At 41.5% G+C, this 22,363-nt stretch overlaps 1 protein-coding gene across 11 annotated transcripts in view; it reads left to right on the top strand.

Moving 5' to 3' along the window:
* herc1 (HECT and RLD domain containing E3 ubiquitin protein ligase family member 1) overlaps positions 1-22,363 on the top strand; it is an 80,867-nt gene that overhangs the window by 13,004 nt on the left and 45,500 nt on the right. For 7 of the 11 annotated variants that reach the window (XM_035999675.1, XM_035999677.1, XM_035999679.1 and 4 more), the window contains 22 exons: positions 1,600-1,743; positions 1,991-2,118; positions 2,338-2,482; positions 3,785-3,956; positions 4,546-4,680; positions 4,916-5,081; positions 5,886-6,011; positions 9,302-9,523; positions 10,836-10,988; positions 11,623-11,755; positions 12,169-12,360; positions 12,984-13,208; positions 13,417-13,590; positions 13,693-13,807; positions 13,921-14,041; positions 14,783-14,954; positions 16,894-17,233; positions 18,962-19,082; positions 19,214-19,307; positions 20,067-20,338; positions 21,785-22,000; positions 22,131-22,251. In XM_035999675.1, coding sequence (XP_035855568.1) covers positions 1,600-1,743; positions 1,991-2,118; positions 2,338-2,482; positions 3,785-3,956; positions 4,546-4,680; positions 4,916-5,081; positions 5,886-6,011; positions 9,302-9,523; positions 10,836-10,988; positions 11,623-11,755; positions 12,169-12,360; positions 12,984-13,208; positions 13,417-13,590; positions 13,693-13,807; positions 13,921-14,041; positions 14,783-14,954; positions 16,894-17,233; positions 18,962-19,082; positions 19,214-19,307; positions 20,067-20,338; positions 21,785-22,000; positions 22,131-22,251 — 3,687 coding nt within the window. The remainder of the gene's footprint in view (positions 1-1,599; positions 1,744-1,990; positions 2,119-2,337; positions 2,483-3,784; positions 3,957-4,545; positions 4,681-4,915; positions 5,082-5,885; positions 6,012-9,301; positions 9,524-10,835; positions 10,989-11,622; positions 11,756-12,168; positions 12,361-12,983; positions 13,209-13,416; positions 13,591-13,692; positions 13,808-13,920; positions 14,042-14,782; positions 14,955-16,893; positions 17,234-18,961; positions 19,083-19,213; positions 19,308-20,066; positions 20,339-21,784; positions 22,001-22,130; positions 22,252-22,363) is intronic. The other 4 variants (XM_031323640.2, XM_035999680.1, XM_035999683.1 and 1 more) reach the window with 2 other exon arrangements.

Here is a 22,363-nt window from a genome sequence, read left to right as displayed (position 1 = left end):
ACATCAAGTGGATAAATCTTGGATGTAACGGTTTGATTTAATGCTCAACAACCCCGAAAAAAGGCACAAGTTCCAGGCTGGATAGAAAATCACCTGCAAAGGCTAGAAAGACACCAAAGACACCCCGTGACGGCTAACTCCTTAGCTTTTAGCTGCAGCAATCAGTAAGTCTCTACTGTTATTAAATGATCTAAATATGAATCAGAGGTGCCGTTTGGGATCGTGGACGATCCTTTAGGGTTCTGATTTGGGTCGGACTTGCGTTTATTTTTGTTGTTTGTTTTAACCGCTTGAGGTAAGTTAGCCTACTACTAATGTTTAGCGTCATCTCAGCCTCGAAAGCAAACAAACATACTGTTGTGCTGTTCTTTCTCTACTAATGCAGCATCTATTCAACAAATTAATAACTTTATAATGATATGACAAAATGTACTGTATACATACCTTTTTGCTGTCGATGCTTTAAACGCGCGTCTGATGTCAGCCTTCTCCGCACAGCATGTTCTCTCCGTGCAGCGCGCAGTAACACGTGTCGAAAATAAACAACACGAGGCATCAGTGATAGTTTTTATTTCGCCTCTAGAGGCCGCTATTGTAATGCATGATGCCAGCAGACCCTTCTCAGCTCTCGCGTACTGTGTAATGAATGACAGAGCGCGCTTCTCAGCCGCTCCAGCAACGGACGCAACCAGGAAAAACTATCGGTATGGATTTTTGCCGATAACGATAGTTCCACCAATCAACTATCAGTGCCGATTAATCGGCAAAACCGATTAATCGGTCGACCTCTAGCTCCAAGCTATAATGTCAGGGAAAGCTTACCTCACCTTCTACCCAGAATGCAGCACTTGTAAAAAAGAAAAAAAGAAAAAATTAACTTGTTGTAGTTCATCTTTTCCTCCTCTGTGTGTTGGACTATAAATGTTCTTTGTGATTGTGGGTCTGATCGTAGGGGAGCTCTTGTATAGTTGTGCTATGAATAATACTGTTTGTATTATATATACATAAATATACATAAATATGTTTCCACCAGGTTCCTCAAACTCATTACACTTTACAAGGCCGTTTGGATTAGTATCAAGCAAATGACATATATTTTCAAGTTAAGTCACTTTTATGAATAGCCCAAAATTAAAAATTAGCTTCAGAGAAATTTACAATTTATGCAATATATAACACCTGGTATCTTTAAATGCAACGTGCATTGTTGCATGTTGCGCCTGCAACATGCATTTTTAACTAATTGTTAATTGAATGCCCATAGCACACACCAAATGCAGCATGCAGACAGACGAAGTAGTCAGGAGTAAAGTCGCTGGATGTTGGCTCTCTATAAAGAGCTGATGTGCATCAAGGCTTGGATTTAGGACAGTGGCATATCCTGACACATTGATGTCCGTCAACATGCCCCTGATGAGTGGGCAAACTGTACATACTGTCTTACATACTGTAGAAAACCATTTGTTTGGGTGTGGTATGTGTGCCAGATGCAACGGTCCGTGTTGCCCTTTTCAACTTTCGATTTATACAAGGAATAACTCCACAGTTTTAATTTCCATGTGTAAACAGCCTGACCTTTGTCATTGTTTGGGATTGCAGGTCATGGTGACAGCAACAGCCGAAACATTCCTACCCTGGTTAAAGACATCAGCAATGTGGGTGAGGTGTCATGTGGGAGCTCCCATACTATTGCACTGTCAAAGGATGGACGCACCGTGTGGTCCTTTGGAGGAGGGGACAACGGTGAGTAAACCCTTCACCATTACTTTTGTTGTTAAAGGTCATCATTACTTCCGGTAATTTAAGTATTCATTTTTGAAATTTGCATTTTGAATAGGAGCCTTATCTACATTTCTACAGTGCGTGATTGCAGTTTTGTTTTTTATTGTATTTAGTTTTCAATTGTGTCAAAATGTCAAACTGTTGTACATCACTAGAATGTGATTATATGCTCATACTGTCTAAAGAGAAACCATGTGTTGTCTTGCAGGAAAACTAGGTCATGGTGATACTAATCGCGTCTACAAGCCAAAAGTAGTGGAGGCCCTGCAAGGAATGTTCATCAGAAAAGTGTGTGCAGGAAGCCAGTCGTCTCTCGCCTTAACCTCCACCGGACAGGTAGAACATCACTTCTGCATTTGTTAACCAAGACAGAATAAAAGCAGTGGCCTGTTGAGGAAAACGTGGAGCCTTGAAGTTCTTGAACATTTGTCCCAGAGAATACATTTCATGCATTTAGGCATTCCTTCCAACGACTGGTTGGACCAAAATAAAATGCTTTGCAACGTGAATAGCAGAAATCGTCCGCTAACGTTGAGTCCTGTCACTTGTTTTTAGGTGTACGCTTGGGGCTGTGGTGCCTGCCTGGGGTGTGGTTCTTCTGAGGCCACAGCACTCAGACCCAAGCTAATCGAAGAGCTGGCTACCACCAGGGTGGTGGACATCTCCATAGGGGACAGTCACTGCCTGGCCTTGTCACATGGTAGTTCTCTCTTCCTTTTTAATGCTTGTTTGTTTATTTGTTTACTCATGTGCAAAAAATACTAAATAATGTATACATAAACAACGTAAAATGTAATGAAAAGGTACAAAAAACCCTCAGAGAGGCCTTGTATACATTATAAAAGAAAAACAATATTAAAATGATAGAAAGAAAGACAAAAGCACACGCTAGCAGACATCCACAAATACAAGTACAACAAAGAAATAAAATTAAAATGACAAATTGTTAGTCGGTAGTTTACACAAGTAATCCATAAAGATAACATTGCAGAGAAAAAAAAAGCAAACCTTAACATCTTTCTTGAATTGTGTAGGTGCAAATTTTAAAATATGAGACGGCCATTTCACTGAACCTCTTTAAGTTAAAACAAACTGTAATTGAGATGTTTGACAGATAGGAGGCCTGAGTTTATAGTTGCAGTTTAGTGGGATGAGTACTCGCCCATACTGAGTTACAGTAATATATATACTGTATGTGTAAACCAAAGAATAGTCAGTCCTTCCAGAAAAATGCAGAGTTTTTTTGTGTGATTGTTGCGGGCAAAAATCCTTGATTATGCGGCACATTTTCTTAAAAAATGCGATGGAATATGTGGGATATTTATGCAATTTTATGCAATGAAATTGCGGGAACTTGCAAAAACTGCGGTTTCATCATGGCTTCATCGCGGGGTTTGCAGCTTTTCGATGATGGTCGCGTAATTACGTCACTTCATAACGTCACTTCATAACGTCACTTCATAACGTTCCCATGGCAACAGGGGAAAATGGCTGCTCTTGTGTGAAGTAAATGCAACATTTTTCAACTTTCTGCTAAGATATATGTGACTTTATATGTGTGTGTGAATGATGAATCATGCAAGCCCTGCATATTTTGCGCGGAAATCGGCAATTTATGCAGCGAAAGTGCGGCGTATTTGAAAAAATGCGGCCCCCGCATAAATATGCGGACTTTGGCTGATTATGCATTGAATTATGCGATCGCATAATCGCGTTTTTCTGGAGGGACTGACTATAGTATAGAAGAGTGGCAACCTCGGTGTTTAACATAGGTCTTGTTTTCTCAACCTCTCTGTTTGAATGATGCAAGTAGCATGATGTAATAGCAAATACATAGACCATGTTTGTTCAAGCTAATACTTAACTTAAGCTTGACGTAAAATAAGGTCATATTTAGCTCTGCTCTGCGCGGTACAAACCTACCTACCTTATTATTATTATTATTATTATTAGGTGTAATATTTAATATTGTGATACTTTTTTCTACTCAACCACCATCTAGACAATGAAGTATATGCATGGGGCAACAACTCCATGGGCCAGTGTGGCCAGGGGAACTCCACAGGGCCAATCACCAAGCCCAAGAAGGTTGTCGGCCTGGATGGAGTGGCTATTCAGCAGATCTCAGCTGGCACTTCCCACAGCCTGGCGTGGACAGCCCTACCCAGAGACAGGTCAGATACCATCAGAGTAAATACACTGTAGCGAAGGTGGCATTGACCATAACCTGGGTTTTGCAGGAGATATTAACATAGTGGGGAGGGAGGGGGAAGGCGAGTGCTGATGTCACAACATCCCTGGACAACTTTGTTTAATAGGGATTGCATACTATAAGTCAAAGGTCAGTAACAGCAGTTTTTTTCCCCCCTTCTGTATTTAAAAAATAACTTTAACTATGAACATCATGCTGTCTGTGTACTTCTTGCAGCACAGACACTCTGCTAAGTTGGTTTAGACAAAAGGTGACAGCAGTATTTATATGTCCAATTATTCTATTAATTTGTAAGAAAAAAAATTAATTTCTCAAATGAGATCCCCTGGTAATGCTAGTCCCGTGTTAATAGGCCTATACTCTGTCTAGATTCATTGAATGATGCATATTCCTTCAACCTCTTTACCCCTTGTAATGTGTTAGAAAGCTGCACACATGTTTCATGTTAGCGGGTCAATTTGACCCTAACACCATATTAGGGTAACCCTACCACTCGAGCACCTATGAAGTACTAAAGCACATGTTAATATTTACTCACCTCGGCTCTTTAGGCAAGTGGTGGCTTGGCACAGGCCCTACTGTGTCGACCTCGAAGAAAGTACCTTCTCCCACTTGCGCTCCTTCCTTGAGCGCTACTGTGACGGCATCAACAGTGAAGTTCCTCCTCTTCCATTCCCCTCATCCAGGTAGGTGCACACAGCCTGCTAAGCCACCATCAGAGACAGAGAACGGAGATTTACAAAAAAAAAATTTTCCACGTGTATTTCTGACATTGGCAAATTACTTGCATTTGTTGTTGTACATTTTCTCATGCCGATACACCTTCTTTCCTTCTCAATTGGTGTCAAATCATAAATATGCCTAGATATATGCTGATGGAAAAAATAACTTCTAAATAATTCATTTTTTATGTATTCGCAGGGAGCATCATAACTTCCTCAAGCTGTGCCTTCGGCTTTTGTCCAATCATCTGGCTCTGGCTCTGGCCGGGGGCGTGGCCACCAGTATTTTAGGTCGGCAGGCAAGGCCCCTGAGGAACCTGCTCTTCAGACTGATGGACTCCTCCGTGCCAGATGAGATTCAGGAGGTAAGAGAAAAGTAACTGTACTGTTGATCATGGGAGGAAATTGTCAGCATAGTAACACACAGACATTAAAGTGCTCATATTATGCTGTTTGGCTTTTTCCTTTATTGGGTTATATATCTTTTTGTGCACGTTATAGGTTTACAAAGTGAAAAAGCCCAAAGTCCACCCCAAAGGGACTTACCATCTCCAACAGAAAACACTGTTCACAAACTGCTCCAAACAGCTCTATTGTAGTCCAGCCTTTACTTCAGAGACAAACGTGGTCACTTTGGACATTAAGACAGTCATGTATTCAGGGTTCTTCAATGTTTTTTAAAGCAACACCAAAGATTCTTTTGTACCTTAAAATAATGTTTCCAAAATCATTTCAGTAGTTCATCAACTCGTAACAGGGTGAACCGTACTTCTGCATTCGCTTTGCGGCCCTCTATCGGCTATAACCACACTACGCAAGTTTGCCAGATCGGGTAGCGGATCTGTAGTTCAGATGAGACATAATGGACACAATTCCAAAAGAAGAAAAGTGCTTTGGTGTTGCTTTAAACCAAGGACCTCTTAACTGAAAGAGAGACGGAGCAGGACCCCCTACTACATATATTGTAAAAAATGAAGTTGCATATTAAACTGGGCCTACAGTAAAGTGTAGGGTGGCCTAAAGCCTTTATACATACCTTTTTGTAGTGCATAGACTAAGCTATTAAAATAATATCAAGATCTCTGCATTTATTAAATTGTCAACAAGCTCTGAATCTTTTACATTACCTGGAGCAGTGACTATATGTGGGTGTGTGTTTGTCCCATCAGGCGGTGATTGAGACTCTGTCAGTGGGGGCCACCATGCTGCTGCCTCCACTGAGAGAGAGGATGGAGCTTCTTCACTCCTTGCTGCCTCAGGGCCCTGACAGATGGGAGAGTCTCTCCAAAGGACAGGTACCCTATGCTACTTAATACACAGACATGTCAGGACCCATGTCCCTGGATGTAGAATGATTAGCAAGATTTTTATTTTGAGAACATTAGTGGAGACATGGATGCTTACAACTGAGAAACTTATCTATGTTTTATGTATACTTTTTGTATAGTAGACATAGTTTTTTCATATCCCATTAATCTCATTGTTATGCATTTAACGGAAGTCACAACCACCAGGTTAAAAGCCACTGATATACGTTGATGTACCTAAGGTTTGTATAGATTAACCTATGCCTCATTTGTTGCGACTTGTTGACTAAAAGATTTAGATGGATGACGTACACAGCTTTTACACTGTGAGCTGCTTAGCTAATGGGTCACTTTGTTGGGTTGGTTGTGTGGGTAGAGTGGAAGGCTGTGTTTGATTCTTCTAAGTGGTCTCTTAAGCCACAATGTTTTGAACAAGAAGCCTCAAGAACATGCCCCATCTTCCTAAAATGCTTTTAAAAATGAAGTCTGTATGGAACTCTTTGTTCTCAATTTGAATTCCTGGTCAGCAGTCCGGCATTAAAGCTTTAGTGAGTAACTTTTTGATATTAATAAATGTCCGTTTCATTCAAGCCATTGCCAGATGAGTTGCTACAAAGCTAATTAAGACTATCAGCTCCACACAACTCTCTCTGTATTTCTCAGTATGACTATGTTCAGAAGATTGTGGCGTCCGGTGACTTTCCCGCGCAGAAACTAAGATAATGACCTCTTCTGAAGAGTCCATCATGTTTTTTTAATCCTCCGTGTCCTCCTTGGCTACTAGTAACTGTGTGGAGGAGGGGGGGTGGCTGTGCGCGATCACAGAAGGCTTGTATCATGTGGACGTGCCGACAGTTTTGTTGTCATCACTTAGAATTCCTCACGGGGGAGACAGAAACTACACACTATGGCTTTAAAATATCTTGAACATTTACAATTTTAGGAACTGTTTGAAATGTTAATTCTTGTGGACCTTCAAAATAAGAGTTGTAGAGAGATTTTGCTCTTTAAAGCAGCCATATTATGCTCATTTTCAGGTTCATAATTGTATTTCAAGGTTGTACCAGAATAGGTTTACATGGTTTAATTTTTCAAAAAACACCATATTTGTGTTGTACTGCAGTGCTCTCTCTCACTGCTGCAGATCCTCTTTTCAGCTGGTCTCTGTTTTAGCTACAGAGTGAGACCTCTTTTCTTCTTCTTCTTCTGTACTATCTTTGATTGCACTGCACATGCCCAGTAGCTCAGATGTAGATCATGTCAGCTAGCTAGCTCCATAGACAGTAAAAGAAAGGCTGTTTCTACAACTTCTGTCAGTTACAAGGCAGGATTAGCTGGGAGACTTCTAAATGAGGGCGCACATGGAAGTAGTTCTTTTGTAGATTATGGTGAACTTGTGTGTGTTGTAGCAGTGCTTTGCTACTGAGAACGAGGTAGCATGCTAGCGTTAGCATGCTAACGCTACGAGCTAATGGTTGCGGTCAGCCTGCTTGTTTCGGCTTGTGACGTCACAAGCCGTGCCGATTTTGAACAGCTCACCCAGAGACTGAAGGCAGGACACATTCAGAAACCGTATCTCACTCTAAACAGCATGGGTGGATTTTTTTCAAAGTTTGTATGTGTGTGGAAGCACCAGAGACACAACATAACACCCCAAATCCCAGAAAAAGTGATTTTTTCATAATATGGGCACTTTAAGGAATAGTTTGACATTTTGGGACATTTGCTTTCTTGTCGGGGGTTAGATTAGAAGATCAATCCCATTCTCAGTCTGTATAGTGAATATGAAGTTCAGCTTTGCATAAAGACTGGAAGAAAACTGAACTGAAACAGCTAGCCTGACTCTGTCCAAATGTAGCAAAATCAGTCTACCAGTTCCAAAGCTCACTAATTAACACATTCTATCTTGTTTGTTTACTCATTATGAAAAAAGTAAACAACCATTTGTGGTTTTTACTCAGAGACACTTTACATGACAAATTAGATAAGAACTTGAATATTAGTTCAAGGTTCAATCAGTTAACTAGCTAAGTTAAAGCTGGGGTAGGCAGTTGTTTTTGGCATCATTGGGCAGAAATTACATAATAATAAATCTAGCCTGTGACGGGAGTCTTTGGCCAATCACAGGCCATTTCAGAGAGAGGGCATTCCTATTGGCTATTCTACAAATACAGATGCGCGTGCATGTCCCTTCAGATGGTGAAAGGCTGATTCAATAGTAGAAAACTCTGCGGTAAAAGTTGCTATTCCAGCATTAGCAACAACTGCCTACACTGCAAAGCAACCCAGAAAAAGAAAGACAGACTTTTCAAAGTCTTTATGATGACTCATGGACAAGTTTAAGGAGCTGTTGGGATAACATTTCAGTGGAATTTTACCTTGTACGATTTCATGTGACTAATAAAATTGATTTATTGAGAGTCTAAAAGAAACTGTAATTTTCATAAAATTGCCGCTATATAACGGCATCAAGATCGCAATGACAATGGGGATGATTGAAATGAATGACTAGTACTTGTACAGGTTACTGTATGAAGGTCGGGGCTGAGGGCCGGGAGGGAGAGCTGCAGGAGGAGGGCTGGATTTTACAGTTCTGGCCTTTTTTTGCCCTTTCCAGAAAACTGCCTACCCTTAGCTTTAACCAGCAACCGGCTGTAGCCTGATATTGAATGCAGAGATATGAGAGTGATATCGATCTTCTCATCTAAGTCTTGGCAAGAAGGCATATTTTCCTTACATAATTGTCAAACTGTTCCTTCAACGGGAACAATTGCTGTCCATCTATTGAAAACTTCCTCATGTGAGGTAACTCAACAAGGAAAAAAACCTCCTGATAGTTTTAAAAGGAAAACAAGGTAAAACAGAAGTGTAAACCGCTTTTGCTGAAGGCAAACTTTTCTCATTGACCAAACTTGTTTACTTGGCCGTACATTGGCCTTATTTCCCGGATTACTGATAAGCATGCTGACTGACCTGGCGTTGCCCTCAGTATGTACCTCATTACCAACAAGTTAATAACGTGCTGTTGTTTGGTGAGGTTTTTTAAGGTCAGCAATCTTATTTTTTTGGGCATTTTAGGCCTTTAATTCCACAGGACAGATGAAGACATGAAAGGGGAGAGGGAAGGGGAATGACATGCAGCAAAGGGCCGCAGGTCGGAGTCGAACCCGCGACAGCTACGTCGAGGAGTGAACCTCTATATATGTGCGCCTGCTCTACCAACTGAGCTAACCCGGCCACACAGCAATCTTATTGACATGTATGTGTTTGTGCCACAGAGGATGCAGCTAGACATTATCCTGACCAGTCTCCAGGACCACACCCACGTGGCCTCACTCCTGGGTTACAGCTCTCCTGCTGATGGCCCTGAGGTGCTTTCTTCTGGCCCGGGCTTCACAGCTTCCCCAGACCCCACATACAGCGCCACAGCAGGCCACCCTGACACCCACCTGGCTGAGATCCTAATGAAGACGCTGCTCAGGAACCTGGGCTTTTATACCGTAAGTGGATGTTTGGCACAGCTCTATCATAGAGCACAACATTGATTTCAGTGAGCGTTACTCAACAACGAACCATTATTTGTGGGATCATTAGGATCTATTTAGGATTGACAAAGGCAGACATTACTCAGGAAGGAAGTCATCAGTGAAATCAACATAAAAAGCACCCTTGTTACGCTCTAACGTCTCTCCATCTCCCTCGCTTCCCTCAGTATTGGAGTGCTGGAGGCAGAGCATGACTCATATATAATCCTTTGTTATTTTCACCTGCTGCCTTTTTTCCTGGCACAGCAGTGGCTTGTTCCTGTGCCTCATTCTCTGAAGATGGCATTTTATTGATTGTAACACACACACACACACACACACACACACACACACACACACACACACACACACACACACACACACACACACACACACACACACACACACAGACACACACAGACACACACACAGGCTGTTTTCAAGTGTTTGTGATTATGCAGGCCTGAGCAGAATGATGATTAAGCTGCAAGGCTTTCTGCATTTGAGTCACTTCTTTTGGATTCATTGCCTCCCCGCTGTATTTTTGCTCTTCTTACTCCTTTCTCAATCTATAGAACAAAAGCCAGTAATGACATTTTGGTGGCCTAAATGTGAATATACCTGGAATCCAGATCACAAAAGCCGGGGGTGGAATAAAGCAATGATTCTGTGTAACTCATAAGGAAACTCTAATGTAATATTCGCCCTCTATAATTAGCTCATGCCATTTGTTGTAGAACATGATACGTGATTCCAGGTTGAAAACGAATCTAAAAATAACCATTTTTAGAAGGACAAACTAGCTACTACTTTGGACAACTGTATGATACTTGCTGATATCATAAAGTCAATTGAGGGGCCTGCGATCGATTTGAGACGAAATAATATCCATCCATTCATTTATATCAACTCAGACAAATCAACTAAAATATGATTTGACATTGTTTTAGTGAGCTCTTTCAGATATTTAAATGAAAAGACAACTATTCTTTTTAATAACAAGACTAACTATGAAGTGGGAAATTCAAAAAAGGCACATCTTAAAGATGATGATCTTTATTAATATTTTCAATTTGCATCAGTGATATTGGATCGTCGATGTATTGATCCAGATCAATGTGTCGTTACACCCCTAGAAAACGCACCTCTCCTGTACTCAATTCCTTTTGGCTACGACAGTTATACATATTTCATCTCTGAAGATGCCTCTTATACCAATAACTATATATGCAATAACTGTTAGCCCGTAGTTGTTTCTATCTGATTTGTGTGTGTTTGTGTTGTGCAGGATCAGGCGTTTGGTGAACTGGAGAAGAACAGTGATAAGCTGCAGCAGGGCCTGTCCTCGTCTGACAGCAGCCAACCAGCTCACCTCCACCAACTGCTGTGCTCCCTGCAGAAGCAACTGTTAGCATACTGCCACATTAACTCTGTCACTGAGGTACGGACACTCAGCTGTGTTTGTTCATGTGCAACCTGTTCAAACACGTTTACTCTCTCTTCCATAGACAACCCTTTTATTATGTGGAGAATAGTGTTTACACAATAAAAAAAAGTCTCCATGTAGTTAAGTAAGTCCAGTAGACTTATGCCTTCATGCAACACTGGTGGGATTACATCATGTTCTGTTGACTTGAAAGGCAGATGCCCCATGATGTTGATGATGAAGTTATTTACTTCTTATTGCGCATCTAATTTCACAACTCACATGGTCTTGTTGATGAGGCGTAAAATCAATGACTCTTGAAAGAAAACACATTTTAATAACTGATGCATGAAGCAAAGCAACTCCTAGTTGAATAGCTTTTCTTTCTTTCTTTCTTTCTTTCTTTCTTTCTTTCTTTCTTTCTTTCTTTCTTTCTTTCTTTCCTAGCTTTTGTCTTTGAGCTAATTCTTAATCTGATTTAGTGAATTTCAGTGGCTGTGCATATTTATAAATCACAGTTTTGTCAGTTTGTATTTTCAGGATCTCATTTTCTTTTAAGACCAGAGAGATATTTTGAAAAGCCACTTCATTGTGGTTGGAAAGATGACTTTTACAACATTATCATGTTCATTTTTTTATTTTTCTGCAGAACTCCAGCAGTGTGGCTTTACTCCACAAGCATCTGCAGCTCCTGCTGCCTCACGCCACAGATATCTTCTCTCGCTCGGCTGCTCTGATAAAAGAGAGTTCCTGGAACGGAAGCATACGAGAGAAGCTACAAGGTGAAGAAGATCCGTTAATCTCTTTTGCAGCAAGGCTGAAATGCCTCCTGGTATCTCACCACGTTGCTATCTTGACCCTCTTATCCTCCGTGCCTGTTCATCATAAAAAGCTTTCATTATTTCTGTTTCCATGTTGATGCTCAAAGTCAGTGCAATTTAAACTGCATAAAACAATATAAATAATTTAGGTTATATATCTTGACATTAGCTACAGGATAATATAGTCATGGTGAACGGAAATGATAGAAATAAGAAGGATTACCCTACCAACCCTTTTCTCTCCCTTTTCACTTCAGATCTAAACCCAGAACTCCCAATTATCTGAAATAATCTTTCACTTGATGTTTCTTTCTTTCATCAGTACCATTGTTTTAAACCCGACAAAATACTGATTATGTCTCTATGATCTCCAGATGTGATCTACGTGTCAGCGGCAGGCAGCATGCTGTGCCAGATAACCAACTCACTGCTGCTGCTTCCGGTGTCGGTGGCGAGGCCTCTGCTCAGCCACCTGCTGGACCTGCTGCCTCCTCTGGACCGCCTCAACAGGCTGCTGCCTGCTGCCTCCCCTCTGGAGGACCAGGAGCTGCAGTGGCCTCTTCATGGTGAGCATGAAACAAGAAGCTTTCTCAAAAAAATTATTATTGCATCACATCATCAAAACACGTGCTGTGCAGTTGGCAATCTTAATTGAAAGTGTATTCATTAGCTTTCCACCAAGCTTTCAAGTTGGCTTTGTACACTATCATCTCATAACAATATTAGGCCTGGTTTAGCTATTACAGTATATCACTTGCGATCACTATCAAAAACGTATTTACTACACAATAATGTACATTGTTGCTGTTTTGTGGTGTTTCTGTTTGAATGAAAATTAGGTTGAACATATGTTGTTTGGATTTGTGTAGAATGTCTTTGTTCCTGCTCTCTTCAAAGATTTAACATCTTAAATTTAGCATTTGCTCTTTTGTCCTAAAGACCTTTTGGTTTGTGAGTAAGCCACAAATGTAATTTATCGCTCTTGTTTTGTAGTTTTCTGGATAATACATGTCTGTAACTGTAGAAGTTCAGGGTTAGGTTCTGCTGTTTGACATTTCCACTCTACAAATCAAAAGTTGTAGAGCTCTCAATATCTAATTATCCCAAAAAATGTAAACTTTTTGGAAACCTTTATATTTCTGGGCAGTAGAATTCATGCTGTCCTTATTCCGCTACACTAACTTTTCAGGGACCTCTGACTTTGCCGAGCCAGCATCGGGGATGTCCCTGCCACAGCCGGCCCTCTCCTGGGTGTGGCTCGTGGATCTGGAGAGGACAGTTGCCCTGCTGGTGGGCCGTTGCCTCGGTGGGATGCTGCAGGGAGCTCCCACCTCACTGGAGGAACAGGATACTGGTTACTGGCTCAAAACGCCCCTCTTCAGCAATGGCTTGGAAATGGATATCCCACAGCTTGGTAGGGAGTGGACACATACAGTACTGTGATGAGTTCATGTGTGTTTTAAAATGCTGATCACTGGTAAAAACATAAGCACTTGAGTAAGTTTTCCTAAATGTTGTGAATTTAAATTCCAGCGGGATATTTTGTAGATGAATGTGTTTCTCCTTTTGCTCTTTTTTTCCTTTCCATTATTCATTTGATGTTTTCCTCTCGTGTCCTTCAGACACCAGCATCAGCTCATTACTGGAAGCAGCACTGTCCGGTAACGAAGAGCAGAAGCCCTTTGACTGCACACTACGTCCTGACTTGAGCGTCCTGGTGGATTTAGCTCTGTGTTCCTCTAAAGAACCTGCCAACAGCCTCTGGATCAACATGCAGGACTACGCTATGAGCAAAGGTCCTTCAACCTTTTGACTAGGCATATCATGAATTCTATAATCTCTATGCTAGAGGCGTTCGTCTTGAAAAGTAACTGACTGCACTGTATATTCTATTGCAGACTGGGACAATGCGTCTCTCAGTAACGAGTCCCTGTTGGACACCGTGTCCAGGTTTGCGTTAGCAGCCTTATTGAAGCACACAGGGCTGCTGGGCCAAGCCTGTGGAGAGGGCAGGTACTGTAACGTAATATTTATAATATGTCAGCTTTAAGGTTTCCACACTGTCTCATAGTGCCAGCCTAAATTAAACATCCCATGTCACAAGTATATTTTTATTTTCCCATCAGGTACCAACCGTCTAAGGCCCTTGCAGAGGTGTATCGCTGTGTTTATAAGGTACGAAACCGCCTGCTGGCCTGTAAGAATATGGACTTCATCCAGACGAGATCCTCTTCGCGTGAGAGGAGAGTGAGTAAACAAAAGTTGCATGCTTTTCCTCAATGTTTTCCTTTTCTAATTAGATGCTTTCTCTGTGAGTAGGTGCTTTTGTTCTTGAAATATGGATGCTAATTTAGATTTCTTTTCTTTCTGACTGATAGCCAACCCTCGTTAACCGGTTAACCGACCAGCAGGCATCTGTCTCCCTGACGAACACACTTTGCGGAATTCTGCATTCCCGTCTGTAGACAGCTGGGGAAGTTGTACCGATTGCGCAGCCACAATGTTGCATGCATTGTCGTGGACACATGCAGCCACTTTTACTGGAAGGGCTTGTGCGTCCGCGAGACCGACACAAGTCCACAGCTGTCCGCGGAGCGTATAGCTAAGCCTGTCCCAACTACAGCCACCTGCGAGGTTGTCAGCTGTGTGTCTGCCCGGCATACACTGCGTGTAGGACGACTGATTTAACCCGCCAATCCTCTCCAATAAAGTGGCATATGTCACGAAGCTCTCCGCTGTGAGCACTGTCCAGCAGCGAGCCACAAACCTAGCAGAAAAAATGAGCTTAAAATGATGAGAAATAGATTGTATTGACTATTTTGTTTCACCACGCAACAAACTTTTTTAAATTACTTTTTTAAATTAGTTTTTTTAGTCCCTATTGTCCGTTAACGCTTAATAATAACATGATAGTTATCAACATCACTATCATGAAACTAATTTTTTTTCACATGCACTCATGGATGTCATTTTATTACACTTTGTCAGATTTCAGACAATCAGGACTCTCTGGACATGGACCCTCAGGAGCACTCATTCACACGCACCATCGACGAGGAGGCAGAGCTGGAAGAGAGAGCCGACCGCGAGAGAGAGGAGGGCCATCAGGAACAAGACGATGAAGAGGAGGACAGGGAACACGAAGTTATGACGGCTGGAAGTAAGTACACCTGCTTGGAGTTGTTTATTTTGTACATTTCAGTGTGCTAAGCATTAGGTACGGTATGTATTTTTTTCAGTTCATTTAAGTTTTTTTAGCCTCCCTGCTCCCATTCATTCACAAGTCAGCTTTATGGCGGTTAAAATGCTAAGCAATTGTTTTTTACTTAATTTGCTTGGCGCTGTATCCTGTTGAATGTTTTGTAATGTTGGGTTAGTTCTAGTAAAAGTTAAGCTCATTCAGGTTTCTAATCCAATGTTTTATTTAGGAGTTTCAATGGTTCGGATATTTATTTAATCATATACAGGAAGTTTAGTTTTACATTCAGTGGAGATCCTAATTGTTTTTTTATGACAAAGCATTGCAGCTAGTTAGCCAATTTATATACATTGATTAGAAGTGTATGTTATTCAGTTGTGGGCAGCTACTCTAGCTCCGACAGGACTCCATGGTGCGTTCAGGTGCACCTTGTTAAACAAATGGTGCCCTCAATTGCACTTTGTTAATTTCGAGAAACTCAAACTATTGTTGTAAAGTACTAGTGTCTCTTATTGCAACATTGCCGTCATAAAGAGTATTTCAATAGCGCACAAACAACCCTCCAACTGATTTAGAGTGTACTTGTCTAAAAATATTATTGTGTGCTGGTCTCAGATGTCCTCAGCTAACCTCAGCCAAGCAACAGCAATTCCAGTGAAACAGCAACAAGTTACTGGAAATGAATGAGAACACCAAGCCAAGAATTTGGAAACAACCTCTAGCCATATAACAGCTGTCTGCAGGGGAACATAGAACATAAGCTGAAAAGAAAATGTTTAAATCGAAAATCATATCAAATCTTGGATATGAATCGTGACACCCCTAAGCCTTTCATTGTTATCATCCAACAGTTGGCTCAAAATGCGCTAGGACACTTTTTGACGGGTTGCATTTGCATGTGCTTTGGTAATGAACTTTGCACTCTAGTAAACTTTGAGGGCCAGATGTACTAACGCTTTTGCGCCCACTTCAGGCGTATTTGTTTTTCGCAACGTGCGCGTAAAAGCATGGCGAGGTATGTACAAACAGGCCGCACTGAGGTAAAAGCGCAAACTGCCTGTCGCGGTGACTGAAAATGGCAAATTGCGCTTTTCCGTGTCGTGCATATGCATTCAAGGGAGGGTCAAGGGGAAAGTGGGAGTTTTCCATAAAGAGATGGGAGAGGAAGCGTAAAGTGCGCCTAATTATGTATTCCGCGGTATGTACAAAAAACGCCCGTGAAAGCGCGCCTCTATTTTGCGGTGAAAATTCTCCGCCTCTTAAAAGCAGGTGTAAACCAGGAAGCGGGTTTCCTCTCATATGCCTCCTGGTGAAATGGCAGCAGTAATCCGAACAAGACGAAGACATAGGTCAAGGAGACGAGCTGAAAGGATTGTTTTCCACAAGGATCACACTTTTTCAGTTGAGTGAACACGAAATCATTAAGCGTTACAGATTAAGCAGTCATGCAATATTACAGTTACTGGAAGAAATCAAAGATGACATTGAATCGTTGACTCAGTGTTCACATTCCATTCCAGCAGTTGTTAAACTCCTCGCTACATTACAAATATGGGCATCAGGATCATTTCAAACAGTCATAGCATCAGCAGTGGGAATATCGCAGTCTGCACTCAGCCGTATCATAGCACAAGTACTTAACGCAATTTACAGTATAGTGGGCGGAGAAAGGCACTGATTACCAGATGAACTGCAGGTTTGGTAAATACAACGTAAGCTGAAGTATCACAGCGTGCACTTTCTGCGGGTTGGCCATGCCGTTGATAACGCTACGTTCGCAAATGTACGTACATCTGGCCCTGAGTGTATTGTGCGGCTGCCTGCTGCTTGTCCTCTAACCCAGCATCTTGTGTGTGTGTGTGTTTGCTTTATTTTTGTATGTGCATCTTGCACCACACAGAAATCTTTCAATGTTTCCTCTCAGCGCGGGAGGTAGCTCGCAGTCGGGACAGAGAGCGGGCCAGCAGCAGCACAGGACTGGGCTCTGGCTCTGTTTCCAGGAGCGGAGGAGGAGGCGGAGAGGAGGACGCCATTCTGTCTCAGGAGGGGAGGAGGGGCAGTACAGGTCTCCCAGAGGGCCAGGACCTGTACACAGCAGCCTGTAACTCTGTGATCCACCGCTGTGCCCTGCTGTTGCTGGGGGTGAGCCCTGTGCTGGGCGAGATGACCAAGCAGAACCAGGAAGAGGGCCAGACCCAGTCAGCCACTGGAACACAGGAGTGTCTGAGCTTCATGACCAGGTCAGAGTGCTGCCCACTTGGATACAGTACAATCAGGAGGGAGGGGGGGGGTAAATCAAAACTCAGATCTCTCTCAAACTCATGTATTGACAGATTATAAAGTAGGTTTCCTCTTTAATGGGGGTTTTGTGCTGTAAAACTATCCCTCTACTGAAGGGTCAATCAAGTCAGCTTGTTTCTGAGAGAAGTTCATTATTACCTTTTCATGTTACAAACTATCCTATAATTCTTACCAAATGAATACTTTACAAAGCAAAGTATAAAAGTTCAAAATGTGTATAACAACACTCACATGCCTAAATGAACACTGAAACAGTTGTTGGTCACTGTGATTGTTCCTCCTGTCCATACTGGCCATGAAGAGATCCTCTCCTAAAGCAAATCCAAAGTACAGTATGAGATGGGGGGGGGGGCAAAGTCTGCAGTTCTCGTACTGTACATAAAGGCATTCTAAAGTTCAGCCAAAGCTAATGTGATGTGATCAGAGTTACACAAATCAAGTGTGTATTTTCTAAAGCTATCCTCTTTAGTGCAGAATTCTCTGTTTGTGTTTCGCTGGACTTTTTCTTGCTGAGCTGCAGTGGAAGAATAGTAACACAAAGAGGGACCTTTATACTAAAAAGACTTTGGAAGATTTAAATTGGCTTACTCAGACTGCTGAAGCCTCATATTACATGTAGCTCTCGCTGACTGTATGCATTTTTGTGCAGAACAAGGACTATGGATTTTGTCCCCTATCTCTACACGTTAAAATCACTTAGGAATTAATCTCTTTGCAGCCAGTAATGAGAGGAGGAATCATTACAGCAACCACAATCTTCTACTTTACTGTATGTGCATAAAGGAGACCTACTATGCTTTTCCTTATTTTCTGTCATATATATATATATAATGTTACAATGTCAGATGTTCATATTAAACGTGGCCAATCTTCAAATAATGAGGTAAACATGTAAAAGTAATCCCTGTGAGCAAATTCCTGACTTCTAACAGGTTTTTTTTAACTCTCGGCTCGAACTGGAATGTTATTTTTTAAATTTTGCTGATACCAGAGTTCTTTACCTCCTTTTCACTTTTAACATGTTTCCAGGGCTCGTGGTGTGCTGCAGCTTTTATCGGCCTTATTAGAATCTGTCATAATGAAGATATTATTACCTTGCCCTTTTTTTATTTTATTTTTTTTTATTTCTCAGTCTCTCTCCAACAGTGCTCATACAAATATGTATAAAAAGAAAACCATGCATCATAAAATATCAATTTATGACATAAAATAGCATAGAAGCTAAAATATAGGAATAAATATAACTTATATTGAATAAAATATACCGGTTTATTTTAGATCATTTTTGCATATTAGCATCCCAGTGAAAGTGTCTGCTCTGCTCCGTACAGCAGTGTTGCAGCACCTGAGGAAACCGACGAGATGATGGCGGAGGATTTGGTGTCAAAGTGAGAAGCAAAAGTGCAGAATTGGATAATTTACAGTATATCATTTTCAATATATTGTGTACAGTTTGTTTTCTTGCCAGATTCAGTGAAAAAATAGACCCAAAACTAGATTGCAGATATGTAAACCGGTAGTAAACAGTAGGTAAAAAGTCATGTATCATGCTTTTTTGGGGGTAAAATAATTTCATATCTTGTTTAGTTTGGTTACTTTTGTATAGTGTTGCATTGGCGTGACAAAGATGATTAATTAGTTTCTGTGATGTGTGTGTGTGTTTGTAGGAGTGAGAGTCTGAGTGCGGAGAGCCGCTCAGTGCAGAGCAGCCCGAGTTACAGGCTGGTCAAGTCCCGGAGCGAGTCTGACCTCTCTCAGCCCGAGTCAGACGAAGAGGGTTACTCTCTGGTAGAGCAGACACTGTCCTTCACACACTTATACGTATCTGTCTTACTGCATTGGTATTTCTGTGTTTTTGATCTGTGTACAGTCATGTAGTAATTTGAAAGCTACATCTTTGTCTCCGTTTTCGCTTTCAGAGTGGAAGGAGAAATGTTGACCTGGACTTGGCGTTCTCTCACAAAAAGAGAGGTAATAAAGATGTTTCACAGACAGATCTGACTAATGTTGCGAGTAAGTATAATACAGGTCATCAATCATATGTTACTCTTGTCTCTCTGTCTTTTGATTCCTGTGGATAGTTTATTTACTTCTTTTGGGGCAGTTGAGCCCCAAACACAAGAGGAGCTCCAAGCAAGTAAACGATGGCATGTTTATTCCTCTTGTTAGCCCGTACTTTCATCACTGTGATGCCCCTCATTCATCTCTCATGATGAGGGCCGTGTTTTGAGCTTCACTTCAACACACATATTCTGCCCTCTGTGCTGAATGCATAGACCGCAGAAAATAGTTAAGGAACATACGGATGTGCCTATTGTAACAATAACAGCGTCTTCTGCTTGGAATGTGTGTTATTTTGCACAATGAAGGCTTATTCCTTGTGAAGAATATGATTTGTGAGAGTTTTCATGGAGGTACCAGTTGCAATTTAAAACAAGTCATCAGTACTCATCATTAACATTAGTGCTCTCAGTTGATATATGGAAACACTAGCTCTGGTTACCATTTCACTTCGTCAACTGCAGCATTTTTTCCTCAGTGGGTATTGGAAACTCAGTGCGCCCATTAAAGATGAATCCATAATGGCTGATAAAGGCTTGTGCCCGCATGAAGAATCAGCATTTGGTCATTTGATGAACTCTTATAGAGAAATAATGCATTTCACTGCATAGCTCTTAAGTGCTTAAAAGCAACATGGCCCATCCATCAAAAGAGTTATCTTGTCCATATATGCATCTGAAAGGCTCCTCTCCCCTCTCCTCCTGTCTTCAGGCTTACTTCAAAGCTCGCCAGACTCCCTGGCTGAGTCCTGGTTCCGGGCCAAACTCAGCCGCCAGCGGACCTACAGCTCAGCACACTCCTACGAAGACTCTGAGCTGGACCTGAGCCGCACACTGGGCATCCATGCTCTCATTGACAACATGGTCAGCTTCATCAGTGGCGATGTGGGCCTGGCTCCAGCCTTCAAGGAGCCAGAAGAAAGTATGTCCACCAGCCCACAGGCAACTATCCTGGCCATGGAACAGCAACAGAGCAGAGGAGAGGTGAGGGGCTCTCTCAGGACTTTTTTTTGGGTATTTTTTTTTTTTTTTTTAAATTATCTTTTTATTTAGAAAGGGTAAATTCCATCACATACAATAATTACAGCTTTAGTTTTCCAAGTACAGAAATAGGGATGAATCCAGATGTTTTGGATGAGTTTGTACATATTGCCCTTCTGACGTTTATAAACCATTACTTATTCCAGTGAGAACCTTCAGTAACTGAAACAGAACCGGGGTGCGCACCATTTCCACTAATTACAACATCACATATAATGAGGGTAGGTCTACACAAAGCATAAGTACAGTTAGACGAAATCAGATCTAATTGGTTTTACATACTCAGTCCATTTAGACCAAATCTTATAAAATTTTTCTTTTTCAACTTTGAAGGAAAAGGATATTTTTTTCCATAACATAAATCTCATAAACTATTTCAATCCACTCTTCCACGGTGGGTGGATTCACTTTCAACCATTTCCTCGTAACAGATTTCTTACTGGCTGCCAACAGTATAGCCAGCAGTTTTTTATCGTCAATGTTCCATGTTTCAAACCCTACATTGCCCAAATACACAGTTTCATATTTAAACAGAAGGTTTACATTAAATATATTGTTTATATGTTTGTGAATCTCTACCCAGTGAGGTCTTATCGAATGGCAGTCCCAAAAAATATGGTAGTGATTAGCCCTATTAGATCCACAAAGTCTCCAGCAGGCATCTCCGCTGTCTTGGTATCGTTTCTGAACGGGTGTGACAAAAAATCTTGCAATGTTTTTCCAGCAAAACTCCCGCCATGTGTTTGACCCGGTTGATAACCATTGTAACTGGCATATTTTTCCCCAGCTCTCCCGTGTGATTATCATTTTTATTTCACTTACCCATTTCTCCCTTATGTATTCTGTATTTTCTTGTTTAGATAATTGTATAGCATTATATAATTTGGAGATAATTTTTGTGCTTGGTCTGGGTTTAGTCAATGATATAAATACTTCTTTTGGGTATCTTTTATTGGTTTAATGCCCCCATGAAATTAAAACGCTAATTTATTTTGACAGAAACCAGGGGTGCAAGGTGATTATTGTACTTTTTTATAACGCTGTTGTCATGAAACTCTTTATGTGTTGTGGTGATGCTCGTGTTTTTACATCACATAAGGGATTGAATGCTTCAGTAGAGGTTGAGAATATCCTATGACCCTTTGTCCTGTAACATCCTTTCAAAACAGCACTGCTGAAAGGATAGGGCTGGTGATATTCTATATTTTTCTTACTGTCAACCAAGCCCATGAAAACACCACAACTAATGCATTAGTACGTCTCTCAATAATTTTTGACTTCCCTATCCTGTCTGTGGCTCTCAAAAAATGAGACGAATACAGTCCAAGAGTTGCACTTGTGACCCTGTTAGAATATCCACTTGACTACTGGCATGTGTTTTATCTCCAGCTGCGGTTGGAGGCACTCCACCAGATTGTGGTGTTGATCTCTGGCATGGAGGAGAAGGGCAGTCAGCCGGGGAATGCAGATCGATCCAGCAGTGCCTTCCAGTCCTCCTCTCTGCTCACCTCCGTCAGGTTGCAGTTCCTGGCAGGATGTTTTGGCCTCGGCACCGTGGGCACTGGAGGGCTGAAGAGAGAGAGCGTGCAGCTACATCACTATCAGGTATGAGATTAATACATTTTCAGCCAGTTCGCAGCCGTCCCACTGATTGTTTTTGATTCACAAGAGAGTAGTAACCATATTGTTTTTTTTAATAGCTGTCTTAACATACCAGTGCATCCTTCTTTTGCAGGATGGTGTCAAAGCAGCTAAGAGGAGCCTCCAGATGGAAATCCAGACAGCCGTTCATAAGATCTACCAGCAACTGTCTGTCACACTGGAGAGGGCTCTGCAGGCGAACAAGCACCACATAGGTAATGAAGGCTACTGCTGTGCATCCCCAGCAGGGGAGCCTCAATGACTTATCGGCCTAAAATTATTCAGGTTGTTAAATGTACAAATCATAGACATTTATCATTAACTTTT

The sequence above is a fragment of the Sander lucioperca genome, chromosome 3 (assembly GCF_008315115.2).
Source record: "Sander lucioperca isolate FBNREF2018 chromosome 3, SLUC_FBN_1.2, whole genome shotgun sequence".
Classification (NCBI taxonomy): domain Eukaryota; kingdom Metazoa; phylum Chordata; class Actinopteri; order Perciformes; family Percidae; genus Sander; species Sander lucioperca.
The sequence above is the reverse complement of the archived record's forward strand: the minus strand, read 5'-3'. Positions and strand labels throughout refer to the sequence as shown.